This window comes from Mirounga angustirostris, unplaced genomic scaffold, assembly GCF_029215605.1.
Source record: "Mirounga angustirostris isolate CCGP_5_RB_7025 unplaced genomic scaffold, mMirAng1.0.hap1 SCAF_10, whole genome shotgun sequence".
NCBI lineage: Eukaryota > Metazoa > Chordata > Mammalia > Carnivora > Phocidae > Mirounga > Mirounga angustirostris.
Genome location: NW_026991718.1, coordinates 38,388,603 through 38,415,470, shown reverse-complemented (window position 1 = coordinate 38,415,470; position 26,868 = coordinate 38,388,603). Strand labels below are relative to the sequence as shown.

Here is a 26,868-nt window from a genome sequence, read left to right as displayed (position 1 = left end):
GAACAGAACCTCAGAAGACCTGTGGAACTTTAACAAAAGATGTAGCATTTGTGTCATCAGATTCATGGAAGAAGATAAATATAGCAGGACAGAAAAAGTACTTAAAGAAATAATGGCCAGAGGCGCCTGGGTGGCTGTTGGTTAAGTGTCTGCCTTTGGCTCAGGTCATGATCCCAGGGTCATAGGATCAAGTCCCACATCGGGCACCATGCTTAGCGGGAAGCCTGTTTCTCCCTCCCCTTCCCGCTCATGCTCTCTCACTATCTTTGTCTCTCTCAAATAAATAAATAAAATATTTTAAAAAAAGAAAGAATGGCCAAAGAAAAGCAAAGAAATAATGATTGAAAACTTCTCTAAATTGGCAAGGGACATAAACCTGCACATTCAAGAGACTGAGCAAACCCCAAAAAAGATACAGCCAAAGAAATACACCCCAAGATGCATGGTTAATTCAACTTTTGAAAACCAAAAACATCTCAAAAGCAGCCAGAGAAAAATGACATCTTATCTATTGGGGAAAAACAACTCAAATGGCAATGGATCTCTTATCAGAACCATGGGAGACAGAAGGAAATAGCACAATATTTTTCAAGTACTAGAAGAAAAGAACTGTCAACCCAGAATCTTATATGCCAAGATAATATTCTTCAGAATGAAGGGGAAATAAAGACATTTTCAGTTGAAGGAAAACTAAGAGAATGTGTCTCCAGAAAACTACCTTAAGAGAATAGTTTCTTTTTTAAGATCTTACTTATTTATTTGAGAGAGAGAGAGAGAGATTGAAAGTGAGCACACGAGTGAGGAGTGGGGGGTAGAGAGGGAGGGAGAAGCAGGCTGGACGCGGGGCTGGACGCGGGGCTGGACGCAGGGCTCCATCTCAGGACCCTGAGATCATGACGCTTAACTGACTGAGCCACCCAGGTGCCTCAAGAAAAGAGATTTTCTAAACAGGAAGTTCTCTAAACAGAAAGGAAACAATAAAAGAAGGAATCTAGGAATACTAGGGAGCAAAAAAAGAACAGACTAGGCAAAAGTATGGATTAAATGCAATGGGCTTTTACTCTCCTTTTGAGTTTTCTAAACTGTGTCCAACGGTTGAAGCAAAAATTATAATATTGCCTAATAAGATTCTAAATATAGATAGAGGAAATACTTAAGATAATTATATTATAAATGGGGGGAGGAAGCGACCTAAAGAGAAGTAAGGTTTCTATACTTCACTTGAACTGGTGAAATGATAACACTGGTAGACTGTGATAAGTTATGTACATATAATGTAATACTTAGAGCAACCACGTGTACATATAATGTAATACTTAGAGCGACCACGTGTACACGTACTGTAATACTTAGAGCAACCACTAAAAAACTATACAAAGAAGTACACTAAAAAATACCATAGAGATATTGGCCATCAGGGAAATGAAAATCAAAACCACAATGAGATGACTTCACACACACTCTGATGGCTATAATAAAAAAAAGACAGACAGTAAATGTTCCTGAGGATACAAAGAACTGGAACTCTCATATCATACACTGACAGTGGGGATGTAAAATGATGCAGTAACTTTGGAAGGCAGTTGGGCAGTTCCTCAAGAAGTTAAATATGATACCATATGATTCAGCAATTCCACTCTAGAAACATACAAATCAAAATGAAAATATATGTCCACACAAGAACTTGTACACAGATATTCATAGCGGCATTATTCATAATAGTAAAAAAGTAGAATGAACCTAAATGTCCATCAACTGATAAATAGATACATAAAATATATTATCCATGTAATCAAATCTTATTTGGTCATGAAAAGGAATGAAATACTGATTCATGCTACAATGTGGATGAAAAATTGAAAACACTATGCCAAGGGAAAGAAACCAAATCCAAGGACACATAATTTTGTATAGAATCGGCAAATCCATAGTGAGAGAACATAGATTAGTGGTTTCCAGGAGATGGGAAAAATGCAGAATGGAATGTGATTGCTAATATGTATGGGCTTTCTTTTTGGGGTAATGAAAATGTTCTGAAATTATATAATGGTGATGGTTGCACAATTTGTGAATGTACTAAAAGTCATTGAATTGTACATATGGAGATGAAAAGTACAGCATAGGAAATATAGCAAATAATATTGTAATAAGTTGTATAGTGACAAATGGTAACTACACTTATTGTGGTGAGCAGTAAGTACCGTAAAAATTTTTAAGTGAATGAATCATATGTGAATTATATTTCAATAAAGCAGTTTTAAAAAACACTATAGATATGTAAAAATGGAATTCTAAAAAATGTTCAAGTAATCCATAGGAAGAAAGGAAAAGAAAACAGAGAGAACAAACAGAAAATAAAATATAAACATTCTATGTTCTCAGGCTCAGATGGATGGTTAAACTGGAAAATTCTATCAAATGTTTAAAGAATAATTAATACAGAGATTGATGCATAAACACAGAGAGCAAACTGATAGTTGCCAAGGGTGAAGGGGAATGGGAGGTTCAGGCTTCCAGTTGTAGAATGAATAATTCATGGGGATGAAAGGTGCAGCATAGGGAATATAGTCAGTGGTACTGTAATAGTGATGTAAGGTGAGAGGTGGTAGCTACACTTGTGTTGAGCATAAGATAATCAATAGAGTTGTGGAATCACTATGTTGTATGCCTGAAACTAATGTAACATTGTGTGTCAACTATACTTCAATTAAAAAAAGGAAACAAGAAAGAAGAAAGAAGAAAGAAAGAAAGAAAGAAAGAAAGAAAGAAAGAAAGAAAGAAAGAAAGAAAGAAAGGGAAAGAAAGAACAATTAACACCAACTATACAAAATCTCTCCTAGAAAATAGAAGAGGGGCAAACTCTCCTAGAAAATAGCAAATCTCTCCTAGAAAATAAAAGAGGAGCAAATGCCCCAATTCACTTTATGCAGATAATATTACCCTGATACCAAAACCAGACCAAAAAAAAAAAAAAAGTATAAAATAAGAAAACTACGGACCAATATCCCTCATGAATATAGACACAAAAACTCTTAACAAAATATAGCAAAGAAAATTCAGTAATATGTGGGGCGCCTCGGTGGCTCAGTCATTAAACGTCTGCCTTCCGCTCAGGTCATGGTCCCGGGGTCCTGGGGTCAAGCCCCACATGGGGCTCTCTGCTCAAAGCGGAAAGCCTGCTTCTCCCTCTCCCACTGCCCCCTGCTTGTGTTCCCTCTCTTGCTGTATCTCTCTCTGTCAAATAAATAAAATCTTAAAAAAAAAAAAAGAATTCAGTAATATGTAAGAGGAATTAAACACAATGACCATGACCAAGGGGTTTATTCCAAGGATGTGGGACTGGCTCATTATTTGAAAATTAATCAGTATAATCCAATGTAACAGGCTAAAGAAGAAAAATCACATGACCATATCACTCAATGCAGAAAAAAATTTTGACAAAGTTCAATATCCATTTGTGATAAATAAATAAATAAACTCTCAAAAAATAGTAACAAGGGAAGTTCCTCAACTTGATAAAAATCATCTACAAAAAACCCTGCAGCTAACATTAAATTTATTTTTTAAAAGATTTCATTTATTTATTTGAGAGAGAGAGCATGAGCAGGGGTAGGGGCAGAGGAAGAGGGACAAGCAGACTCCCGGCTGAGCATGGAGCTTGACATGGGGTTCGATCTGAGGACCCTGAGATCATGACCTGAGCTGAAGTGTTTATATATACCACATCTTCTTTATCCATTCATCTGTCAATGGACATCTTGGCTCTTTCCGTAGTTTGGCTATTGTGGACATTGCTGCTATAATCATAGGGGTGCACGTACCCCTTCAGATCCCTACATTTGTATCTTTGGGGTAAATACCCAGTAGTACAATTGCAGGGTCCTACGGTAGCTCTATTTTCAACTTTTTGAGGAACCTCCATACTGTTTCCCAGAGTGGCTGCACCAGCTTGCATTCCCACCAGCATTGTAGGAGGGTTCCCCTTTCTCCGCATCCCTGCCAACATCTGTCGTTTCCTGACTTGTTAATTTTAGCCTTTCTGACTGGTGTGAGGTGGTATCTCATTGAGGTTTTGATTTGGATTTCCCTGATGCCGAGTGATGTTGAGCACTTTTTCATGTGTCTGTTGGCCATTTGGATGTCTTCTTTGGAAAAATGTCTGTTCATGTCTTCTGCCCATTTCTTGGTTGAATCATTTGTTCTTTGGGTGTTGAGTTTGGTAAGTTGTTTATAGATTTTGGATACTAGCCCTTTATCTGATATGTCATTTACAAATATCTTCTTCCATTCTGTTGGTTGTCTTTTGGTTTTGTTGACTTTTTTTGCTGTGCAAAACCTTTTTATCTTGATGAAGTCCCAATAGTTCATTTTTGCCCTTTCTTCCCTTGCCTTTGGTGATGTTTCTAGGAAGAAGTTGTTGCAGCTGAGGTCGAAGAGTTTATACAAAGCTGTAATCATCAAGACAGTATGGTACTGGCACAAAAACAGACATATAGATCAATGGAACAGAATAGAGAGCCCAGAAATGGACCCTCAACTCTATGGTCAACTCATCTTCGACAAAGTAGGAAAGAATGTCCAATGGAAAAAAGACAGTCTCTTCAACAAATGGTGTTGGGAAAATTGGACAGCCACATCAGAAGAATGAAACTGGACCATTTCCTTACACCACACACAAAAATAGACTCAAAATGGTTGAAAGACCTAAATGTGAGACAGGAGTCCATCAAAATCCTAAAGGAGAACACAGGCAGCAACCTCTGTGATATCCACTTTCACCACTCTTACTCAACTTAGTGCTGAAAGTTTTACCCACTGCAATAAGATAAGAAAAGGAAATAAGAGACAAACAAATCAGAAAGGAAGAAATTAAATTGTTATTTACAGATGACATAATTGTCTATGTAGAAATTTTGAGAAATCTACCAAAAACCTCCTAGAACTGAAAGTGATTTCAGTAAGGTCACAGAATAAAAGACAAATGTACAAAAAATATTTTACATGATATTTCTATATATATAGCAATGAACATGTGGACACCAAAATTAAAAATACAATGCCCTTTACAACCACTCAAAAAATGAAATACTTAGGTATAAATCTAACAAAACATGTATAGGACTTGCATGCTGAAAATTACATAACACTGACAGAATCATGAAAGAATCAAAGATCTAAATAAAATGGAGACGCATACAATGTTCACAGATTGGAAACCCAACATAGTGAAGATTATCAGTGTTCTGCATATACACATACAGGTTTAACACAATTCTTGCTTAAAAAAAGCTATCTACAAAAACACATTCTTTCTATATACAATCAACAACTAAAAAATAAAAGTTGTTGGCCATAGCAACTTCTTACTAGATATGTCTCCCGGAACAAGGAAAACAAAAACAAAAATAAACTGTTGAGATTATATCAAAATAAAAAGCTTATGCACAGGGGCACCTGGGTGGCTCAGATGGTTAAGCATCTGTCTTCAGCTCAGGTCATGATCTCCAAGTCCTGGGATTGAGCTCCATGTTGTGCCCCCAGCTCAGCGGGGAGTCTGCTTCTCCCTCTCCCTCTGCCTTGCCCCCTGCTTGTGGTCTGTCTCTGTCTCTCTCTCTCAAATGAATAAATAAAATCTAAAAAAAAAAAAAAAAAAAGCTTCTGCACAGCAAAGGAAAGACTCAACAAAACTAAAAGGCAACCTACAGAATGGGAGAAGATATTTTCAAATGATATATCTGATAAAGGGTTAGTATTCAAAATATATAAAGTCATAAAACTCAACACCTAAAAAGTAAATAATCCATTTTAAAAATGGGCAGAAGACATGAATAAACATTTTTCCAAAGAAGACATACAGATGGTTAACAGACACATGAAAAGATGCTCAACATCACTCATCAGGAAAATACAAATCAAAACTACAATGAGATATCACCTCACACCTGTCAGAATGTCTAAAGTCAACAACACAAGAAGCAGCAGATGTTGGTGAGGATGTGGAGAAAGGAGAACCTTCCTGCACTGTTGGTGGGAATGCAAACTGGTGCAGCCATTCTGGAAAACAATGTGGAGTCTCCTTGAAAAGTTAAAAATAGAACTACCCTACAATCCAGTAATTGCACTACTAGGTATTTACCCAAAGAATACAGAAATACCAATTCAAAGGGATACATGCACCCCAATGTTTATAGCAGCATTATCTACAATAGCCAAATTATGGAAAGAGCCTAAATGTCCATTGACTGATGAATGGATAAAGAAGATGTGGTATATAAATACAACGGAATATTACTTAACCATAAAAAAGAATGAAATCTTGCCATTCACAATGACGTGGATGGAGCAAGAGAGTATTATGCTAAATGAAGTGAGTCAGAAAAATACAAATACCATATGACTTCATTCACATGTGGAATTTAAGAAAAACAAATGAGCATAGGGAAAAAAAAGAGAGAGAGGCAAACCAACTCTTAACTATGGAGAGCACACTGATGGTTACCGGAAGGGAGGTCAGTGGGGGGTTGGGTTAAATAGGTGGTGGGGATTAAGGAGTGCACTTGTGATGAGCACCAGGTGTTGTATGTAAGTGTTGAATCACTAAATTATACACCTGAAGCTAATATACTGTATGTTAACTAACTGGAATTTAAATAAAAACTTAAAAATAAAATAAATAAACTTAAAATAAAATAAATAAAATGACACTATTATTGATAATGTCATAAAAGTCAATCAATTAGGAATAAATTGAATGAAAATATACAAAACTCCTTTATAGACAACTACAAAACACTGCTTATAGAAATTAAAGAATATCTAAATAAATGGAGAGATATACCATATTCATGAAATGGAACTCAGTACTGTAAAGACATCAATTTACCACCAAAGTGACCTATAGATTTAATGCAATCCCAACACCTAGAAGGGTTTTCTGAGGTGAATTTTGATAAGCTAATTTGAAAATTTTATTTGGAAATGCAAAATACTAACATTGGAAGATTTATGCTACCTGATATCAACAGTATTATAAAATTCTAATAACTAATGTTGTGTGGTGTTGGTGTGAAATTATTATAGAGACTAATGGAACAGAATAGAGAACCCAGTAGCAGAACCTGGTTTATAACAAATACCACCACAATTCAGTGGAGAAAATGATATTCTTTCCATTAAATTCCATAAGGTCAATTTAGATACCCATAAGAAAAAAAAAAAAGAACTTTGATCCCTACCTCATACTAAATTCATTTGAGATGGAGCATAGACTAAAATATGATAGGTAGGGGAGCCTGGGTGGCTCAGCCGGTTAAGCGGCTGCCTTCGGCTCGGGTCATGATCCTGGAGTCCCAGGATCGAGTCCCGCATCGGGCTCCCTGCTCAGTGGGGAGTCTGCTTCTCCCTCTGACCCTCCCCTCTCTCATGCTCTCTGTCTCATTCTCTCTCTCAAATAAATAAATAAATAAATCTTTAAAATATGATAGGTAAAAAAGCAAAGCTGCTAGAACAAAACATAGGAAAATATCTTTACGACTTTGGGGTAGGCAAAGATGACTTAAACAGAACACAAATTTTAAACAGCTATAAAACAATCATTAAATTGGATTTCTTTAACATTAAGAACTTTTATTCATCAAAAAATGAGGGTGAAAAGGGAAACCAAAAACTGCTTTATATTTTCAAAATAAAAACACTCATATCTAGTATATATAAAGGACTTTTTCATATTAATAACAATAGGCCCACCCCAATTTTTTAATGAGCAAAATACCTGAATAGACACTTCACAAGAGAGAACCTTCAAATTGCTATTGAGAATATGAAAAGATGATCCACTTCATGATTCATCGGAGAGATAAAAATTAAAGCCATTAAGTAAATACTACTACATCCCCACAAGAATGGTTAATATTAAAAGCACTGACAATATCAAGTGCTGGAAAAAAATATGGGGACTCATATACTGCTGGTTAGAGTATACGTTGTTACAACTAGTTTGGAAAATTCTTCAGCAGTAGCTACTAAAGCTAACTATATGTGTTAACTTTATGATATAACAATTCCATCCTTTATTATATACTCAACATAAGTGTTTGTCCATTAAAAGACATGTATAATATTCAAAGCAGCTTTATTCATAATGGCAAAAACTGGAAACAAACGTCCATCAGCAATCAAATGAATATATACATTATGATATATTCATATAATAATATACTAATTAATACAGCACTACAAAAAATGAACTGTAAATACATACAACATCATAGTTGAATCTCAGTGGAACTTCTCACTGTGCTTTGTTTGGACTTGAATTCTGTGTACTGCAGTCAAGAAATTGCCCTAGGCAGAGAGCTGAGTAATCATGGGGTTTTTCCCTGTCAGTTTCCCTCCTCTCAGCAATCTCAGCCTTATATTGCCTGTTGTCCACTTCCTGAAAATAATTGCTCATGTATTTTTGTGTGGACTTATAGTTATGGCAAGAAGACCAGTCCAGTACCAGTTACTCCATCATGGTCAGAAGTAGAAATCCAGAGTTATTTTAAGAAGTAGTAGGAACTGCATTTAGGAAAACTGGTTGAGACAGGTACACTGACTAGGTAACTGCAGGAGCTTTTATTCATAATGGACCTATAGACATAGGATATTTAGGTGAAAGGATAATCAGCAAATTTTGGATATGATGTGATTGACATGTTGTCATAGTTAAAGGTTAATCTGCTATCATAGAGAGGCCTCAAAATGCAATGACTTAAATTAAATGGAAGTTTGTTTTGTGGAGGAGTCTAGTAATCTCCATAGCCAGGTAGCTCTGTTTGAGGTCATTCAGAGACCCAGGTTGGTAAGGCATTTCTGTGCACTTATTTCACCCAACTTCTAAGTTATCACCATTATCTGGCAGGTTGGAAGTAGAGAAGAGAAAGTGATAACACATATACCCAATGTTTTAAGTCAAGATCCCAAAGTGGCACGTATCACTTTTGCTTATACTGTACTGTCAAGATTTAGTCAATTGGTCACACCTAACTACAATATGGGCTGAGAAATATTGTTGATAGCTGGGACTTTATTCAGCTAAAATTCTAGTGTAACAGAAGAATGGGAGAATAGATAACAGGGTAGGGGGAGAACAATAGTCAGCAAGTCTACCATGGATGCTTATGGGTCATCCAAGTGAAATGCCCAGCAGATAGCTCTATAAAGGGACCTGGTGTTGAATAGAGTGTTCTGAACTGGAGATGTGGATTCAGAAGCCATCAGCATATAAGTAGGAGTCAAGGACACGAGTATTGATGAAATCACCCAAATGAATTGAGAACTGGAACAGAACTCTAGAGGAACAATAACTCTGAAAAAGCAATGGAGGAAGATCCCAGGAAGGAAATTATTTTTTAAAAAGGATCAAAGAAGTAGGAGGAAAACCAGGTAGAGTAGTACCAAAGAACTACCTCAGTAGTTCCCAAACTGAGGGAAAGGAATTTCAAGGAGGGAGTGGTCAATAAAGTCACCATATGCAGAAAGCACAGGTACTATAAGCACAAAACGCATTCATTAATTATTAATTCAACTGGGGGTGTGTGGGTGGCTCAGACAGTTAAGTCCCGGACTCGTGATTTCTGCTCAGGTCATGATTTCGGAGTTGTGGGATCGAGCCCCTCGTGGGGCTCCATGCTCAGTGTGGAATTGGCTTGTCCCTCTCCCTTTGCTCCACCCTCCCACCGCCACCGTGCTTGCTCGTGCTCTCTCAAATAAATAAAATCTTTAAAAAAAATTCAACTGGAATTAATCCAAATATATGTGAATAATAAACAAATGAATGTTGAATAAAGAAATAAAGGCCTAAAAGGTTAATAATGAAACAAAAGGAGAGATTAGGGCAATGCAAGAGAGTGATTTTATTGGGGATAATAGCTGAAATTGATTGGCCAGGAGTTGAGACTTGTTAAAATTGGCTACATGGGAATTCATTGTATGAATTCATTGTATGAATCTCTCCACTTTTGCATGTGATTTAAAAAAAAATTTTTTTAGTAGGCTCCATGCCCCTCATGAAGCCCAACACGGGGCTTGAACTCACAAACCCAAGATCAAGACCTGAGCTGAGACCAAGAGTTGGATGTCTAACCGAGCCACCCAGGCACCCCTGGGATTAAAATTTTCTGAGGAAAAAAATGGTTTATGGGCACCTAAGTAGCTCAGTTGGTTAAGCATCTGCCTTTGGCTCAGGTCATGATCTCAGGGTCCTGGGATCGAGCCCTGCAACCCTGCTTAGCAGGGAGCCTGCTTCTCCCTCTCCCTCTGCCCCTCCTCCCTGCTCATGCACTTGCTCTCTCTCAAATAAATAAATAAAGTCTTAAAAAAAAAAAAACACACAACAGTTTAAAAAAATCCCTCTCTTCTTCCCAAAAGGAAAGACACAGACTGAGAGAAAATATCTGCAATACATATATTTGACAAAGGACTTATATCCAGAATATATGAGGAACTCCTATAATTCAACAAAAAAGACAAATAGCAACCCAATAGAAAAATGGGCAAAAGATTTCACAAAAGAGGTAATTCAAATGGCCAGTAAACATAGGACAAGGGTCTCAGCCTCATTAGTTGTTGGAGAAAGGCAAATTAAAATCACAAAGAAATATCTCTATATACCCACCAGAATTTCAGAAATGAAAAAAATTATAACATCAAATTTTAGCAAGAATGTAGAACAACTGGGACTCTCATATACTGCTGGGGAGGATACAAATTGATACAACTACTTTAGGAAACTGCCAGTGTCTACCAAAACTGAACATAGGCATACTAATTCAGAAATTCTACCCTCAACAAAAATGTGAACCGAAGTCACATACAAGAATGCTCATAGTGGTACTATTTGCAATGGTCAGAAACTGGAAATAAGCTAAATGTCTATTTTAGTATATGTGCTGCTGAAGCAAGCACAAACTAGATGTCTATTTTGATAGAATGGATAAACTGTGGTATGTTCAGATGATAGAACACTATGCAGTAATGAAAATGAACGAAGTACTGCTGTACATAAGAGATGACACTCACAAATACAATTTTAAATGAAAGAAGCTATACACAAAATACAACATACTACAGGATTCCTTTCACATATCATTCAAGAACAAGCAAAACTACCCCAGGATTTAAGAAGTTGTCATAGAGATTAAATTTGGGAAGGATGGTGAAAGTCGTGACAAGGAGGAAACCAGGGGAGGTTTCTAGGATGTGACAGTTACTCTGTTTCTTGATATGGGTGATGGGTTATGTGAGCGTTGAGTTTATGAGAAATTAATAACCTGCACATTAAATATTTATATACTTTTATGGAGATGTATTGCCTTTCAGTAAAAACTTTAACTAAATGGAGAAAAGAATGTATTTTCCCTGAATGACTGGAAGTGGTTAAAGAAGGAATAGATGGAGAAGGTACTGTCCATTTGTTCCATCCTTCTCTTGTCCTCCTTCTCCCTTTTTTAGTTAATCAATAAAGTTATGAGGCATCAAAAGCCTTTTTTGATTTCTACCTATGGTTCACCATTTGGGAATATTATTTCAGAAACACTAGTCCGCACTCAAACTATGTACTAATTCTCAGATAAACAAGCATCTTATAGCTAACACCACATTCTCCTGGACCAAGAACTCCAAGCTGTTTGAGTAAACTCTAGGTCTGATTACCAGATTCTAAATAAAATGCATGTATTTTCCCAGAATGGGTTAATTACATATATTCCTCCTTAGCATTAAAGGAATATAACTGAATTAATTCCTGTAGTCTTTTTTAGCTGTCAGAAAATTCTGAAATGACGGGTCCTTTCTCCAATTCCTATATAACCCAGTCTGGTGCATATTATGCCGTAAGCGATCTTTTACCTCTCAACCATTCCCCAGTCATGAAAATACAGTAGTCTGTGTAGATCTGCCCTGATTCAGTAACAGCAGAGAATATGTCAGTGGAAGTAGAAGAAAGCTGATCTCATGTCTCCCCTGTTCCCTGTTTTGGAGATAATTCAGGGTAACTGGATGAGTTGGTCACTGAACTCATGAGGCTGGGCTTTAATACCTTACAGTTCACAGGTTTCTCTCTAAATAAAAATCGTGGTTAAATATGTGCCATTTTGATGAATAGATGTAGATATCATATTATATTTCAGAGTGAGGTTATATTAGAACTAGCTTTTTTTTAACAGATGAACTCCTGATTTTATTCTCCTTCCCATGGTGACGTGGAATGTATCCAAATCTGGGCATTCAGCACCTGTTATGGCTATATTGCCAGGTAACTGCATGATTTTGTGAATCCTGGCAGGTGGACTGTTTGTAGGTTTTTGCAAATGTAGCATGCCTTTTGTTAGATGATGAGTGTGCCAATTTATTCATGACAGGGACATCCACAACCTAAATTAAGGCAGAAGATTGGACAAAACACATTTGCTTCTGACACTCAGATTCTATTATTTTAAACAGGAAAACAAACAAACAAACAGGAAAACTGTTAAGAACGACACACTTCTTTCTTTTTTCCTTCTCATCAGACAAGATAAAGTGCTTTTAAAGCAAAGCAATATACATCAAGTTTGGTCACAGTCCACCATGTTGATACTAACAAATAATTTGAACAATACTGCTTTAAAAGCCCAAAATATTGCTGTGTTTGGCAAGAGGGCTCTCTTACCCAAGCCTCTGGCAACAAAGCTGGGAGTCAGCTTGAGGCATTTTGTTCCAGAAACCTACTGTTTTAGCCACTTGACTCAGGAATTAAGTAAAACTAAATGGGGAGCATTTAAACAATAAAGACAAAAGCAGCCCTGAAAATACCAGAATTCTAACTTCTGTTTTGCTGGCCTGAAACCCAACTACTTTGTTTTTGTGAAAGGACTTCATAAAACCCCAAATAAGTTACCCATGTGGAAATATATCACCAGACCCTGCTTTATCAACAAATATATGATGGTCTCAAAGTACATTCCCAAATGAGAAGAGCTCATAGAATTTTACCAACAGTAGTGAGGGTGACTAAATATACATTGTACATGAACATCATCTTTCTATTCTACAACTGGCAGCATGTTATGGATAATTGGTGAGACTGCCAGGAGTTAACCTTTTATAAGGGAGGCAAGGAACAAGATTTCTGTCTTTCCAAACCCATCTCCCTAAATGGGTTTTCCAGGAAACAGAAACTTTTTACTTTGTTGAAACATTTTAAGGTTTCAGAACATTTTAAAATTTAATAGTTTTAAAACAATTTTGAATATGAAAAAATGAATTTTTCTGACTTCTTGTGCAAGTGGCAGTGGTAAAATGTTTTTCTGGAGGAACACAAAATCGGTTGGTAAGATAGTGATATTCTCTCAGGAGACACTGTACTTACTGGCCACAAACTACTGTTTTGTGTTTGGGTCTTTTTTTTTTTTTTTCTTAATACCTTTTACCTCTGTCAAACTACTGTAACTATCACTTCTTTGCCTGCCCTGCCTCTAATAGGGTCTACCTCTTACTTCAAACTCTCTGTGTAGTTTCTATTCTATAGATTGGGAAGCTAAATCACCAAGCTCATTCAAGTTCTTTGTAAAGTAAGAATAAATTCTGAGTAAGCATCTGTGTGATTCTTCATTCACTCAGTAGATGCTTATAAGAAAACACTAAGTGTCCATCAACAGATATATGGATAAAAATATGGTATATATTCCACTGTATTTGGACCACCACATTGTATATACCACATATATGCAATGGAATATTATTCAGCCACAAGAAACAAGGAAATCTTGCCATCATTGACAACATGGATGGGTCTGGAGGGCATTATGCTAAGTAAGTTAGACAAAGACAAAAACTATACGATATCACTTATATGTGGGATCTACAAAAAAAAAAAAAAAAGAACAAAAAAGCCAAACTCATAGAAACAGAAAGCAGAATGGTGGTTACCAGGGACTGGAGGGTGGGGGAAATGGGGAAATGTTTGTCAAAGTGTATAAACTTCCAGTGAGAAGATGAGTAAGTTTTGGGTATCTAATGCACAGCATTGTGATTATAGTTAAAATATTGTATTTATTTACTTGAAAGTTGCTAAGAGAGTGGATCTTAAATGTTATTACAAATCATGTGATGTGATGGAGGTATTAGCTAATGCTACCATGGTCATCAAACTGCAATATATATCTATCAAGTCAACACATTGTATACCTTAAACTTACACAATATTATATGTCAATTTTATCTCAATAAAGTTGGAAAAAATGAATTAAAAAAGAAACAAACAAAAAAAGAAAACCCTCAGGTAGTACCTGACCTTTGACATCTGTTTGGGTGCCTCTCTACTTTTAAGCTTATTTTTGTTCTTATTAGGTAAATATGTTATAAATTCAGTTAGGTATTGTCAATTCTAAGAGTGTGTTTTAAAACAGACTATAAATGAGAATATTGAAGCACCATTTGTTCAGCATATAATATAAAGAACCTATCATTCCATCATTACATAAACTAAGAGAACTTGACAGTAACAAGTACACCATTTAGCATCAGCATAAAGGATAATGTAATTTTGACAAAAGACTATTCCTATTGTCTTTTCCACAAATGCACTTATTTCTAAGTGAAAATATGGTAAAGAGAGACTTGAACAAGATAGAATCTTATCCAGAGGTTTTAAAGAACCCACCACAGCTTTGACTTGCTGACGTCATCTTTTAAGAAAATATTTGGGTACGTTTAGGTGGAGCAAACACACTGTTACCCCCCCCACTCCTCCTTAAGCCTGTTTCACTGGGCCCTGAAGACGTTCAGATTTGGAAGCTGTGTCCTAGTCATATCTTTAACTACCTTGGTTGTCCTGAATTTCAATCACCTATTAAGTGGGGATTCCTTCTTGTCCACCTGTTGCACAGGGATGATTTATTATATACGAATCGATAAAAACTTTGGGTGAGAAGATGGCACAAAAAATTAAGCAAAGAGATTGCCTAAATTGAACATTAATCAGTATACTTAAATTTTGGCAACAAGAACAAGAATAGAATGATTAAAAGATGATTCAAAATGTCATTTTAACAATTAAATTTCCATTCTTTCTTCTCTAAATTTTAATCAAATCCAATAGCAAAAAGGACCCAACACTTCTGCTACCTTTTGTCCCTTGGATAGTTTTTTTTTTTTTTTTTTTTTTTAAGATTTTATTTACTTATTTGACAGAGAGAGACACAGCGAGAGAGGGAACAGAAGCAGCGGGAGTAGGAGAGGGAGAAGCAGGCTTCCTGCTGAGCAGGGAGCCCGATGCGGGGCTTGATCTCAGGACTCTGGGATCATGACCTGAGCCGAAGGCAGATGCCTAATGACTGAGCCACCCAGGCGCCCCTGTCCCTTGAATAGTTTTAAGTAATAATAAAATGGTCAAGGGGAAAAACGTGGGAGCAAAGAGAAAGACTACATGAATAATCTTCCAGGCTCCCAAATAATCTGGAGATGAAAAGAGGTATGGGACTACACACACAAAAATAATAATAAAATAATAATAATAATAATATTTTTGTCTTGGAGCAGGCCATAAATACTGAGGTCTTTGTCAGTACTAATGGGTACTAAAAATATAATTTATCTTTTCTACCTACACTAGATGGGTGGTAAAAAGTTTGGTAAAGGGCAAAATTAAAATAGATTTTTAAAATTCAAGCCAATAATTACTGAATGTTGACTCTGGGTCTAATATGTTAAGGATATAACAGTAGATTATAGCATTACTCCTGCCCTCAGGGATCTCTTATCCTTAAAGAAAGACTTACACAAAAACATGAGAGAAGACTGTAGAAAAACTTTTGAACAGAACACAATCATGTATCCTACTATTACAGTTAACCAGCGTTCAGTAACTACAAAGCCCACATACTTGGAAAATTTAGTTCATTAAATTCAATAGGTTGCTCTACGAATTCGAACTTTCTTTTTAAACACAGTTCAAGTTTAGAGTCTGTCAACCTTGAATATTTCCTTCAATTCTCCACCTCCAGGAAAATCTGACAAAAGCATTATTTGCTATGCTTAACAATTAAGGGATGAGTCAAGCTTCCCTGGAGACCTGACCCTCTCTGGCAATTATTTCCTCCCCAATTTCATTATATTATTATTATTTTTTTAAAGATTTTATTTATTTATTTATTAGAGAGCGAGTGAGAGAGAAACAGCATGAGAGGGGGGAGGGTCAGAGGGAGAAGCAGGCTCCCTGCTGAGCAGGGAGCCCGATGTGGGACTCGATTCCGGGACTCCAGGATCATGACCTGAGCCGAAGGCGGTTGCTCAACCGACTGAGCCACCCAGGTGCCCCTCATTGTATTATTTTTACTATGTGTCTAACATTCACAATGTGTATCTATTTTATGCCCTGCACTGTGGATATTTAGATTAGTGCACAGGTGCTCCCTTAAAGTAGTTCACCCAAAAGACGCACATGCATGGTTTCAAGACAATGCAGTTAAGTATGACAGACGTGTGCAAGGTATCAGTGGGATGTAAGAAGGGCATGTACCAAGAAAGGGCAAGATACCACTAAGATTAGAAGAAGGGCACGTATCAATCTGCTCCATTGTTGGTGATACTAAGTTTGATCACTTGAGTAAGATGACAGCTGCCTGAGCTTTCAGTGTAGATATCTTTGTCTCTTTATAAGCCTGGTGGGGAAGGAAAAGATGGGCAGGAGGGTGTAGAATTTCTGGATGAGGTGGGATCTAGCCAGACAAACCAGAGAAGGGATGAGAACACTAGGTAGAGGTGAGAGCAAAGCACCAAACTGAGAAAAACCAGAGCATGGGCCTGGAGAGATAAGCAGTCCAGAGTGTGATGATGTCTCTAAGAAGTCAACCAGGAAGATTATGAAGGGCCTTGAAAGCTGGTTGTAAGGAGATTGTGGTTTATGTTCTAGGGTAGTAGTCTCCAATGTGTGACGTGTGTGCCCCAGGATGGAGAAATTTTAATTGTCTTTTAAAATGTCTATACTTTTGTGTACATTTCATAATGGGACAATATTATGGGTCTATGACCCATTGACTGAAATCAGGACCCTAAGAGGACTGGGGGTAGGGGAGAAAATGAAAAGCTGTTTTACTAAGTACTGAAATGCACCCAGGAGAAGCTGTTCAGCAGATGGCTGAATATAAAACTGGAGACGTGGGAAGGGGACTTTGGCCATGTAGACTGGGGACATCCACTGAAAACATGAAAGAGCAGTGAACCAACGGTAGAACTCTAGGACATGATTACCTTTTTTCAAAAGAAAATTAAAAGCACAAGGAGCAGTGTTTGCATTTTTATTTAAAAATTTAAAAGAGCTCCCAAATATTAATAGCTGGTCCTTAATATTTTCATTAATGTATGAAAATGAGGCTCCGTCTACCATGAAACAAACAAACAAAAAAAGTTTCTGCTAGTAACCCAGCAGTAATTCAGAGTAAGAAAATTATATTTTCTTACCATTTTGGGGGGCAGTCAAGAAAAGATTTTAAAAGTGCACCATGAAACTCAGACCTGATCACAGTGCTGGGCCAGAGAAAATATAAAGTGAGCTTGGGACACCTTGTGTCAAAAAGCAAGCACTTCAAGATCGAAAGGGATAGGGGCGCCTGGGTGGCTCAGTCATTAAGCGTCTGCCTTCGGCTCAGGTCATGGTCCCAGGGTCCTGGGATCGAGCCCCGCATCGGGCTCCCTGCTCCGCGGGAAGCCTGCTTCTCCCTCTCCCACTCCCGCTGCTTGTGTTCCCTCTCTCGCTGTATCTCTGTCAAATAAATAAAATCTTTAAAAAAAAAAAAAAAAAAGACTGAAAGGGATGTATCAATAGCACAGAAGAGCCTAGAGGGGCTCCCACTTACCAAATTTGGGATTCAGAAATCAAAAAGAATAATGAATTTTAACACACTGAATATAAAAAGACAGTAAGTCCAATAATATTCAAAGTATGTGAGAAAGAAAAATGGAAAAATAGCTGTTCTTCACACACACACACACACACACACACACACAAATGCCAGCTAAAAAATGTAGAATGAAGGATGCAATTAGAGAATCCCCACGTTATGGGGCGCCTGGGTGGCTCAGTCGATTGAGCATCTGACTCTTGATTTCAGCTCAGGTCATGATCTCAGGGTCGTGGTTCTGAGCCCTGAGTCAGGCTCTACGCTCAGCAGGGAGTCTGCTTGAGATTCTCTCTCTCTCTCTCTCCCTCTGCCCCTACTGACCCCACCCCATCCCTGCCCCCACGCTCAGTCCCTAAATCAACCATTCTTAAAAAAAAGAAGAAGAAAATCGCCATGGTACAACTCCTATTTAATAACTGATTTAGACTAATAATCATCAGTGGATGTTAAAACCATTGGGTTCCTAACATAACACTGAATGTTAACTATACTGGAATAAAAATTTAAAAAAAAATTGGATATTCACAAGCCTCACAGGTTCCCTCTTAAGTGAAAAAGTATCTTACAATGGAAACATATTACTTTAACCAAATTTAGCTTCACCAATGATGGGACAAACTGATACAAAATGTCTTCTGATGTCATACAAACGGGAGGTAGATACCACCCAGGCAGTATTAATTTAAATCTAATCATGAGGAAACAGACAAATCCAGAATGTAGAACATTCTATAAGCCAACTAGCCTGTACTCTTCAAAAATTTATCAGGAAAGACTTAAAAAAAAAAAAAAAAAAAAGGCAGGGAACTGCTTTTAGAGAGAAGGATGAAAGGAAGAAGCCCAAACCCAATGCACGAACCTTGCCTGAGGTTCACAATAAAAATAAAATGAAAACATATAGAGGATATTTTGGAAGCAAGTGGGAAGTAGGGATTGGATATTAAATATTACTGAGTCAATGTTAATAAATTTCTTGGGTGTGATAATGGTATGGTGGTTATGTAAAAAGAAGTTCTTGTTCTTAGGAGATACATGGTGATATATTCAGTGGTAAAGAAGAATCAGGGTGACTAAAATTTATTTTCAAAGGGATCAGCAACAAACAAAAAACAAACCAGAGAAAAGAAAAAAGATAAATATACACATAGAGAAGATAAAGCAAAGGTAACAAAATATTAACACTTGGTGAATTAGAGAAATGGATGTTCACTGTACTGCTTCCAATTTTTCTGTAGTTTTTTAATTTTTCAAAATCAAAGTTAGGAAAAACATAAGTAATCAACATGTGGCTAACATGGTATAGTTGATTTTACTTAGATTAATATACTACTCATAAACGACTTAATACTTAAAAAAAAGAGCCCACCATGAAATTCCTTCCCATCAACGCTAACCAAGCTAAGAGGCTGACTAATGTCACCTCTGGCCAGTATAAGCAGCATACTTATACTTACAGTCAAGGATTCCATTTGACTTACCTGTGAAATTAACAAACCAGCAAAACACCTATAGCATTCAGTCACCTCATCAAAAACAATTTAACATTGGAAAAACTGTAATCTTCTGGTTTTAAAATAATTTATTTCATAGGTCTGTTTTAATTTCATGTCTCAGAGCATACATTATTTAACCAAGAGGTGCTGGACAGAGATTGTAAAAAGGGAGGAAACATTTACGATAAGAAACTGCCTCAATTCCATTAGAATTTGATCCTACCTCGTAAAGTCTTGCTAGGATAAATTTCTATCATACTTCTTTTGTGCTTACAAAGAACATTAACTTCTGAATTTCCAATGTTGTAAATAAAAATTTTTACAATTAAGTATGCATTCAATTGACACACAAGGCAACCAAGTAATTATCAACATTAGCATAATGTGTATTTCCTGTCACTGCACTAACATTAAACTAAACTTCAAACCACAAAAACATTGTGACTAACATTAAAAAGGCAAGCTGTAAGATACTCAAAGCTTATAAAGGACAAATTGCACATGGTTAAGATGGGACATCATTTGACAAGGGCTGGTGTTGTGCATATGGCTGCTTTTTTTTATAAGAAGGCCACCGGCAAACAGGGCAACAGTGTCGGCCCCCAGCCAACCACATCACAATGCAATTCTGATGGAACACGTGACCACAAGGCAACCCCATTAGCAAACATCCATTTTCAAAATTCTCTAGGCAAACAACACATTCAGTACAGTGCAGCATATCAGCAGGCCAAGCTAACCAATCAGGTTCCATATCTTCATTAGCATTATATGATCCATATGACCTCCCCTTCCTTTCACATGGGCTGGTCTGACAATATTTATTGGCACATGAACAAGCCTCAGCATCACAGTGACTTGCTCTTCCTGGAGAATTGTGAACTATGCTTTGTTTATCTTCAAATACTTCCTTTTCACTGCTAAAAGTGTCTGTGCTCTCACTGTCTGAGTCATTTTCAATATCTTGAGAACCCTCCGACATTTCCTCTTCAGACTGGACTCCAAGACATTTAAATCGCCACATTGGCAAATTTTTTATATAATCAGTTGGTATCAGAGGGTGAAGCCAAAGGTCAGGGAAAGCTAACCGCTCCAAGAATAAGTCAGGGTCTTCGTCCCAATCAGATTCTACAGGAAAGTTCTGAAAAGAAGCAATCGGGTGGAAGAGGTAGCTGGTGTACCAGTCCCACAGACTTGATAACCATTCCAAGTTATTGGCATTGACTTCATCATTGTTGTTGCTGCGCCGTCTCTTCTTCTCAAAGTAATCGATTAGTAAACCATGTCCAAGGTACGTACTGAGAAACAGGGCCGGGTGTGAGGAATAGAACATCCAGTCTGCCCTTACCCATGAAGCCAGTGTGGTTGTATTGGAATATCGCAACAATTTTAAGCTATATTCATAAAAGCTATCTAAGTAAGGGAGCTGTAAAAAGCCCAACACAGGTAGCCAGGAAATAATTAATAGAGAATTATATGTCCCTAAAGTGCTTATGAGAACCACAAATCGCTTTATGGTTGCTCCTTGTGTGATAAATAAGTCCATCCAAGCCATAAGATTAACTAGAACCAAGCTCAAAACAAACAGATCATTTACTTCAGGTTGCAATGAGCGCAAAAATGAATCCATGGCCTGAAGGGATAAAAATTCACCTGTGTGGTTTCCGTATCTGTAAATTCCTTCAGGAGTTCTAAGAATGTATGATGGCATGTTATATACACCAATATCTGTCATGTAACTCTTGTTGTCCCAATTTTCCACATTAACAAAAATAAACTCAACTCTTCCGGTAAACTTTATACTTAGTGCAGAGAAGAAAGCTGGGGGTTGGTCAAGGTTTGCAAATAGGTATATTTTTACCCAATACTGATCACTTTTATTCCATTCTTCTTTCAAATGTTCAGCATTATAAATGGTTTTGATCCGAGAAGCTGCATGAGCAGTTATCCACTTAAAAATGTGTTCTACTTCAATTTTGCGTCCACTATATTCTTTAAGCATGACTTTCCCTTTAGAAGTGCTTGTTTGTGGGACAGACATAATGAGTGTGGATCGTACCCAGCCTCTTCTCCTGCAGTATCTGTAAGAGAGTAAACTGTAAGTAAAAGGTAGGCTCATGGATGAGCTAGCTTGCTCATCTTCACTATTGCACAATTTGTTTCCCCCTAACAAATTTCTTTGGCACTGAAAGATACTCTCTCCTCAAAACCAAATAACCTCCAAATAATCAAAAGTAATACCAATACCTGGCAGTCGTACAAGAACAAAAGCAAGCTCTCTTTTTGTAGTTTTGTTTCATATCTCTGTCTTTTTTTTTTTTTTTAAAGAAAAGGCTTTAGTCAAGGAAATCAGCAAATACTTCAGCATCTATTATGTACCTACTACTTCATTATGTGCTTATAAGATCCAAAAGAAAGAAAATAATTCCTGCTCACAAGGAATTTAAAATCCTATTAAGGAAACAAAACAGAAGTATAAAACCATATATATTAATTACTAAATAACAAAAAAGAAGTTCAAAAAAAAGGAGTATCACTGAGAGTTTGAGCTGGTGAAGATTTCCTGAAAGGTTTGGGAACTGAATGAGGTCTTGAAGGTGGTTAGATTCAAATGGGCAAAGAAGAGAGAATAGATTATCCTACATGCTGAGTCCCTGACTTGAATGCAAGTTCCTTGAGCGTAGGTGCCATGCTGTACCCATTTATTAACCCAAGCACCTACCCAATACCTGATGCACGCAGGCACGGTTACAAAGTAATCCATACAAAAGCTCACCTAAGAAAGAGCAAGTCCCATACTTTTTTGTATTCTTTCATCTCCTTAATGAAGATCATGAAGAAGAGTATTTAATACAGATGAAACAAAGTAAGTTTTCAGATTAAGAAGAGATTCAGTTAGAGGGTAGGTAAGTATAGAAGAATTTAACTAAAATTCAATCATTTGTTCAGACTTTTTAAAAAAAGATTTTATTTATTCACTTGAGAGAGAGCGCGAGAGCGAGAGAGAGCATGAGCAGCGTGAGAGGCAGAGGGAGAAGCAGGCTCTCCACTGAGCAGGCAGCCTGATGCGGGGCTCGATCCCAGGACCCGGGATCATGAGCTGAAGGCAGACGCTTAACAGACTGAGCCACCCAGGCGCCCCCATTTATTTAGATTTAACCAGTGTGGTCATGACTCCAATCCTTTTGGAAATGGACAAGTTCTTGCTATATTATTTGTGACATCACTCTCCCCCTAAAAAACTAGATGAGAAATGAAATACTGAAAAATAAAAAGTTGTTGTATGACAGTGGAGAGATTGTAAGTGCAACATTTCCTTTTTTAAAAAAGTATTTTTTTTCCAAAAACCTACCATGTGGAGTTTTATGATATGTAAATTTACCTCAATAAAGATGGGAAAAAGAAAATCTACCATGCAGGTACATTTTGTTCGTTACAGATTTGTAAATGGATGGTAACAAACGTTCAATTTCTTATTTTGCTATTCAAAATATAAAAATCATAAAATCATAAGTGTTATGCTTTACTTAGTAAACATGGATCGTGTGTGTGTATAAATATATATTTTAAGTTTTATTTATTTCAAGTAATCTCTACACCCAATGTGGGGCTCAAATTCACAACCCTGAGATCAAGAGTCGCATGTTTCTCTGACTGAGCCAGCCAGGTGTCCCAGCATGGATTATATTTTATTTAAAATAAGCACATTACACATTTATGTGATCAGACTGAAAGTCTCAACATAGGTCATATGGTTTTATAATGATAATACAATTAGTTGTATCTCAGGAATTTTGTGATATAACTTCAGATAAATCAAGATAGCATGTTATGTCATAAAGACAAAGTTAGTAACAACTCTGAGAAACTATCTGGGTGACTCGGAATCACAGACCATGATTCAGCTTCTTGCTGAGTTGATTTGCTTCCTTAACAGCGTAGATTCCACTAATATCAATATTGCTTTAAGTGAAATGGTTTGAGAATTATGAATTCCTACAAAGACAGTATCTTTAAACCCTTAACACTGTATTTGTATAATGCAAAGTAATAACTCATTGACATGAATTCTATTTTTACCCTCCACCCCCAAAGCAACAAGTCAAATAGATAATTGCCTTATTTACATCTTAAATTTCTTTAAGTAGCTTTAATTTTTAAACTTAATATGATACTTGTGATGACACATTTCTACTCTTGATCATTCTTTTATCTTTCTATAACTACCTCAGAGAATACTGGCTTCTGAGTTGTGCCATAAATTAAATGCCAATCTTTCTAACAGAAAACCTTATTGTGTAAAACAGGCAAATAAGGTCTTAGTGCATACTTTTCTTCATGTAAGAAAACAAATGTATCATGTGCTTTCTTTTCAGTTTACAGTTAGGTGATAGCTTTAAGGTTTAACCTTCCACACTGATAATACCATGAAAATAACCTAAACCTTTTGAGATCTCAGAGAATTTGAAGACTAAAAATGATAGAAAACATGTTTAGTGAGTTTGTTACTCCAGTTTCTTGTGTGACATTCAGTACTTAAAAAGAAACCTTAGTACTTCTGTTTACGTAATGTGGTTTCTTCAGAGGTTATTGGCCTCATTGGCCTTCAGGCCTGCTCTCCAATCTCCCCTTTACTTTCCCTTCTCTGTTTATGCCACAGGCCTTCTACCCTTTTACTCTCACCATAAGCCCTCCTGACCCACTTGCCACTCAGCTCCTGCAATTACAATGTTTTCCATCTGCTCTTTACTATCCCCCACCTCTCTAATTCCTTAAAGACACACCCCATCATGTTTTCTACTTTCTCAAAGAAAAGAAAAGAGAATAGACATACCAGAGGGCTTTTTAGCCCTGTAAGCTATATTGTTTGGTTGGGGAATGAGAGAAATTGGGCCAGGCAAGCTGAGTATGCGGGGAAAGAAATTAAAACTGTTGCCCAACAGAGTCAGGTGCGGCCCAGAGGTGGTGGTCCTGAATATTCTTAGGGGAGCTAACCAAGTCAGGAAAGTACTGTTGTACAATGCAACCAGCACACCGGAGGAGGCTGCCCAGAGGCCACCCCAGAGAAGGAACTCCGGTAAAGAAAGCAATATAAACAGTGGAGTAGAGAGTTTGGTGTTTCTAAAAATGTGAAATCAAGATGATGACTCAATTATTCAACATACGATTAAAACACTTGCTGAAAAACACTATTCCCTGCCCAGTTACACCCTGCATTGACATTCCTTTTTTTTTTTTTTTTTTTTTTTTTAAGTAGGCTCCATACCCAACATGGAGCCCAATGCAGGGCTTGAACTCACAACCCTGAGATCAAGACCTGAAATGAGATCAACAGTTGGACACTTAACCAACTGAGCCACCCAGGAGCCCCTGCATTGACACTCTGAACACACTTTTCTATATCTATTTTGTTCTTCTATATCTCCAAAATCCTCAAAAGAAGAAAAAAAAAATCCTGACTAAGCACAGCTGTTATGGCAAGAATAGTTCTTACTTTAGTTGTAAGACCTTCCCAATAAAAGGAAACATGAATATGATGATATTGAAACTGATATGAGTAACTATGCATCAAAATCTTCACCTTTGTGATGAAAATGAAGGTGAAGTAAAAGTGTTTTTTTAAAAAGATTTTATTTATTTACTTGAGAGAGAGAGAGAGACCATACATGCGTAAGCAGAGGGAGGAGGAGTAGGAGAGGGAGAGGCAGAGAATCCCAAGCAGGCTCTGCGTTTAGCACAGAGCCTAACACAGGGCTCGATCTCATGACCCATGAGATCATGACCTGAGCAGAAATCACAAGTCAGATGCTTAACGGACTGAGCCACCCAGGCGCCCCTAAAAGTGTTTTAGTAACAAAAAATAATAGATGCAATCAACAAAAAAAATCAAAATTGGCTAAAAAATGACCTGTTCCATCATAAATAAGAGGTGAGATTATTTGAAGATGAAGGATTTAGAGGAAAATAAATGGAAGTTGCTTATATGTATCTCTTTACCATTCTTCAGCTAGTATAGACTCAGAGTTTTTCCAAAGAAAAGCTAGAAAAATTTGCATTAAAATCTGCTAGACTCAATTATGATACTTCTGATGCATCTTGCTTTATAAGATTACATCAAAAAAAGTCAAACACTACTATTTCCTTTAGTTTTTCATGTTAATAGATTATCATTTTCTGTTTTGCTTAGTTTATTTTTGAATTCTTAATGTTATGTAACAATTTATATTAGACTGTAATATGTGTTTAACCTTTATATTTTGTAAATTTATTTTTACTTGATATTTTCTAATATATTTATAAGTTACAGTATTGAAATATATTAATTAGTTCACAGATTTTTTACAAAATCAATTCTGAATATTTTTCAAAAAAATAGTGATACTGACTTTCGGCATTACCTGAAAAAAAAAATCAAAATATTGGCATTATCATTTGTTCTGGTATTGCAATCACTAGTAAGGGAGAGAAAGATCTTTCACTCCGAGTCTATTTGGGAATGATGGGATCACACCAAATGCAATTGTCTTTGATAAACAAAGGACAAAAATAACAACGATTTCCTTTTCATTAGAACATTAACACTAAGGCTGTTTTGGACATTTCAACAAAAGGCATTAGAATATGATCAAGATTCTGTGGTGAAGAGAATGTGAATTTTGTGGGTAGATGAGGAGACTGTGAGTTAGTAGATACAAGAACTTTCCTTCTTATCTCCAACTCTTAGGGGATTCTATACCTTAGGGTGTGGATCACCCTAAGGTGTGGATCACACCCTGTAATACCAGCAAAACAATCTTGAGGTAAAATAAAGCAAACATGGGCTTAAAGAAGAAAGGAAAATCTGATGTTTAACAGTTTAGGAGGGTTTTCTACCACTAATGGGCTTCCCATTGGGGCCACATGTAAGGGACATAGATAAGTCAGGTGTATTTCTTACCTTAGAAACTACCTAATGTTGTGAGGTTTTCTTTTTTTTTTTTTAAACCTTTTTTTTTTTTTTTTTAGATTTTATTTATCTGACAGAGAGATACAGCGAGAGAGGGAACACAAGCGGCGGGAGTGGGAAAGGGAGAAGCAGGCTTCCTGCGGAGCAGGGAGCCCGATGCGGGGCTTGATCCCAGGACCCTGGGATCATGACCTGAGCCAAAGGCAGACGCTTAACGACTGAGCCACCCAGGCGCCCGTTGTGAGGTTTTCTACATATACATCATATGCCCCCTCCTCAGCATTAAACAGAACATGCTGTACATGCTAATCTTTTATGAACTATTTACTGAAAGAGTAATTAAATGAATGAATATATGTAAGTTAAAACTTGATGGCACTAGAAGTTGAAATAAAAAGCATTTCAAAGAAATAACTTAATAATGAAACAAGAAATAACACAACAGATGAAATACTGGAGATGATAACAAAAGAAAAGAGAAATGCCTGCAAGGATTCTTGTCTGAGAA

At 36.8% G+C, this 26,868-nt stretch overlaps 1 protein-coding gene across 2 annotated transcripts in view; it reads right to left on the bottom strand.

Annotated features, from left to right (window-relative positions):
- Positions 1-26,868, bottom strand: part of LOC123851086 (E3 ubiquitin-protein ligase RNF103) — a 104,159-nt gene that overhangs the window by 63,858 nt on the left and 13,433 nt on the right. The window contains exon 4 of one of the 2 annotated variants that reach the window (XM_045884591.3): positions 19,146-21,495. The exons of the other annotated variant lie outside the window; for it this stretch is intronic. Within the exon in view, the coding sequence (XP_045740547.2) occupies positions 19,920-21,495 (1,576 nt within the window). The 3' untranslated portion in view covers positions 19,146-19,919. Of the gene's footprint in view, positions 1-19,145; positions 21,496-26,868 lie in introns of those variants that run through there. 2 annotated transcript variants of the gene reach the window in all.